Source organism: Procambarus clarkii, chromosome 72, assembly GCF_040958095.1.
Source record: "Procambarus clarkii isolate CNS0578487 chromosome 72, FALCON_Pclarkii_2.0, whole genome shotgun sequence".
Lineage (NCBI taxonomy): Eukaryota > Metazoa > Arthropoda > Malacostraca > Decapoda > Cambaridae > Procambarus > Procambarus clarkii.
Window position 1 is genome coordinate 19,865,008 of NC_091221.1, and position 4,034 is coordinate 19,869,041.

At 48.9% G+C, this 4,034-nt stretch overlaps 1 protein-coding gene across 1 annotated transcript; it reads left to right on the forward strand.

Annotated features, from left to right (window-relative positions):
* Window positions 1–2,990: 2,990 nt before the first annotated feature.
* LOC138356449 (putative peptidyl-prolyl cis-trans isomerase) lies at window positions 2,991–3,377 on the forward strand. The gene has a single exon (XM_069312606.1). The coding sequence runs from the start codon at window positions 2,991–2,993 to the stop codon at window positions 3,375–3,377; it is 387 nt and encodes a 128-aa protein (XP_069168707.1).
* Window positions 3,378–4,034: the final 657 nt, after the last annotated feature.

Sequence of the window (4,034 nt, forward strand, 5' to 3'; positions counted from 1 at the left end):
CCACAGGAGATAATGGGGCTGACCCTGCCCACAGGTGATAATGGGGTTGGCACTGCCCACAGGTGATAATGGGACTGACACTGTCCACAGGTGATAATCAAATCAAATCAAACGTTTATTCAGGTAAAAGTACACGCGTAGAAGATTAGTTACAAACATAATGTTGGATATATAGATAGAGCTAGTACATACAATACCTAAAGCCACTAGTACTCACAGCGTTTCAGGCAAGGTCAGAGAGGGAAAAATCACTTAGACTAAAACTTAATAGTAATTGAATTTAAAGTATAAATTGCGTTGAAAGAAAAATAAAGATAAAAGGGGAGAACATGGTAGAAAATAGCCAATATACAAGTTGGTCAACAAACAGCATTGTTAAAAAATAGTAAGACATGGGTTGACATTTAGGGGTAAGATAGGTTACATGGAGTTAATTAGGTAGTACTTAGTTTTCATCTTAAACTGGTTGAGAGAGGTACAGCCTTTGACATGATTGGGAAGGTCATTCCACATTCTGGGTCCTTTGATTTGTAGAGCATTTCTAGTCTGATTAAGTCGTACTCTTGGAATATCAAATACGTATTTGTTTCTGGTGACCTGGCCCATGGGTTTTGTTACAACCTTCTAAGAAGCATTTAAGGTCAGGATTGACATTTAAATTCAGAGTTCTAAATATATAGAGAACACATGAGAGGATGTGCAGTGACTTAATATCTAACATATTCAAAGATTTGAGTAAGGGTACCGAGTGCTGTCTGGGGCCAGAGTTAGACACTGTTCTAATAGCAGCTCTGTGTTGAGTAATTAGAGGACGTAAATGATTTTGGGTAGTAGAACCCCAAGCACAAATACCATAGTTGAGATAAGGATAGATGAGAGTAATAGAGCGTCACCAGTGCAGGGCGGGGTACATAATATCTGATCTTAGAAAGAATGCTAACTGTTTTAGAAACTTTTTTTGCAATATTTAGAATGTGTCCCTGGAAATTCAGCTTGTTATCGATGAGGACACCAAGGAATTTAGCATCAACTTTACTACTGATTTGTATCTTGTTTATTCTTAGATTATTTTCATTTGAGAATTTATTACCAAACAAAACATAGAAAGTTTTGTCAATAATGAGGGTAAGTTTGTTAGCAGTTAGCCAAAGATGGTCTTTATTTATTTCAGTATTTACAGTGACATTCAGAGCAAGAGGGTCAGGACTGGAGAAAATGAAAGTTGTGTCGTCAGCAAATAAGATGGGTTTGAATAATGGGGTGACAGTGCCCACAGGTGATAATGGGACTGACACTGCCCACAGGTGATAATGGGGCTGACACTGTCCACAGGTGATATTGGGGTTGACACTGTCCACAGGTGAAAATGGGGTTGACACTGCCTGCAGGTGTCAAGGGGTTTGACACTGTCCACAGGTGATAATGGGGTTGACACTATCCACAGGTGATAATGGGGCTGACAATGTCCACAGGTGATAATGGGGCTGACACTGCCCACAGGTGATAATGGGGGAGATACTGTCCACAGGTGATAATGGGACTGACACTGCCCACAGGTGATAATGGGGGTGACACTGTCCACAGGTGATAATGGAGCTGACACTGTCCACAGGTGATAATGGGACTGACACTGCCCGCAGGTGATAATGGGGCTGACACTGCCCACAGGTGATAATGGGGCTGACACTGCCCACAGGTGATAATGGGACTGACACTGTCTTCAGGTGATAATGGGGCTGACACTGTCCACAGGTGATAATGGGGCTGACACTGCCCACAGGTGATAATGGGGTTGACACTGTCCACATTGGATAATGGGGATGGCACTGTCCCAAAGGTGATAATGGGGCTGACACTGTCCCACAGGTGATAATGGGGCTGACACTGCCCACAGGTGATAATGGGGCTGACACTAGCCACAGGTGATAATGGGGCTGACACTGTCCACAGGTGATAATGGGGCTGACACTGCCCACAGGTGATAATGGGGCTGACACTGTCCACATGTGATAATGGGGATGGCACTGTCTCACAGGTGATAATGGGGCTGACACTGTCCCACAGGTGATAATGGGGGTTACACTGCCCACAGGTGATAATGGGGCTGACACTGTCCCACAGGTGATAATGGGGCTGACACTGTCTACAGGAGATAATGGGGCTGACACTGTCCCACAGGTGATAATGGGGCTGACACTGTCTACAGGAGATAATGGGGCTGACACTGTCCCACAGGTGATAATGGGGCTGACACTGTCTACAGGAGATAATGGGGCTGACACTGTCCCACAGGTGATATTGGTGCTAACACTGCCCACAGGTGATAATGGGGCTAACACTGACCACAGGAGATAATGGGGGTTACACTGCCCACAGGTTGAGGACCTCCGCAGGATGAGGGCGCCCGTCAGGAGGCTGGTAGAGACGGGACTGGTGTTGGCCGTCCAGGAAGACCAAGATGGCCGCCGCTCTGCCAGGATAACATTACAAGATGGTCAGCTCTGCCTCCACCCACTCCTGCCTCAGCCTCCACCCACACACGCCCACACTCTCAAGGTACGCCCACACCCACACACGCCCACACTCTCAAGGTGCGCCCACACCCACACACGCCCACACCCTCAAGGTGCGCCCACACCCACACACGCCCACACCCACATACGTCCACACCCACACACGCCCACACCCTCAAGGTGCGCCCACACCCACACACGCCCACACCCACACACGCACACACGCCCACACCCTGAGGTTACTGCATTACACCTATGAGTCTCTCTTAAGTGATTAACACACTTGTATTCGTCTTTAGTTGTCTTAATAATTAACTTCTGTAATTATCCTAATATATATTTTTTCAGTATGAGGACGTTGTGGAGGCCTCGTCCTCCACCCTGGCGTTCCTTGACCTCAAGTGGGCGGGGTCAACACGAGGGCGGGTCACCATCCAGCTGACCCTTGACACTGGGCTGGCTAGACACTGACTAGACATGCTGTTATGTACCGGCGAATTGGGTCACAGCTACACAGGCACTAAACTACTGTGGGTGTGGAACAAGGGGCAGCCAGAGGAGTGGGTGGTGGGCGGAGACTACGAGAGCAATGATGGCGAGGGCGGAGCCTCACTGCTGCCTGATCTGAAGGCGGAGTACGAGTCCTCAGGCGCCGCGGGGGCTGTCTTCTCCCGCTGGGGGCTGTGGCCTGCCCGCAGCGCCCAGTTCGTCATCATCACCAGGGACTGTGCTGTGGGAGGGCCACTGTGGCCCTGTGTCTTCGGGGAGGTGGTGAGCGGCCTGGAGGTGGTGAGGGCAGCTGCCAACCACAGTGAGGTCACGGAGGTCACTGTGGCGAACTGTGGTGTGGTGTTGACACTATAGTTCACGCTACCACCGCGACGGCATCTGTGAGACGCTCACAGCCAACTGGCCAGGCAACAGGAGGATATAATCACTCCATTTACCAGTCTTCCCTTAGAGCGAACTTTAGCCTCGAACGATGTCTTGCTTGGTTGGTAAGACATTGTGGTGGTCATTGTCACGGCCTCTCCCTTACTACTCTGTCACGTGCTGGGGCCTGGCACCAAGCTGGGACTCTCTCTCAGGTCGACGAAGAACTCTGTAGGGTAAGGCAGGCCCTAGTCAACAACGGCTTCCCTAATGGTTTTGTTGAAGACATCAAAAAAAGAAAGGCGAAACGCCATGCAACCTCTGAAGAGTCAACCAATACAACACTTGTATTGTGTGTGTGTGAGTGTGTGTGTGTGTGTGTGTGTGTGTGTGTGTGTGTGTGTGTGTGTGTGTGTATGTGTGTGTGTGTGTGTGTGTGTTTACTAGTTGTGTTTTTGCGGGGGTTGAGCTTTGCTCTTTCGGCTCGCCTCTCAACTGTCAATCAACTGTTTACTAACTACTTTTTTTTTTCCACACCACACACACACACACACACACCCCAGGAAGCAGCCCGTGACAGCTGACTAACTCCCAGGTACCTATTTACTGCTAGATAACAGGGGCACTTAGGGTGAAAGAAACTTTGCC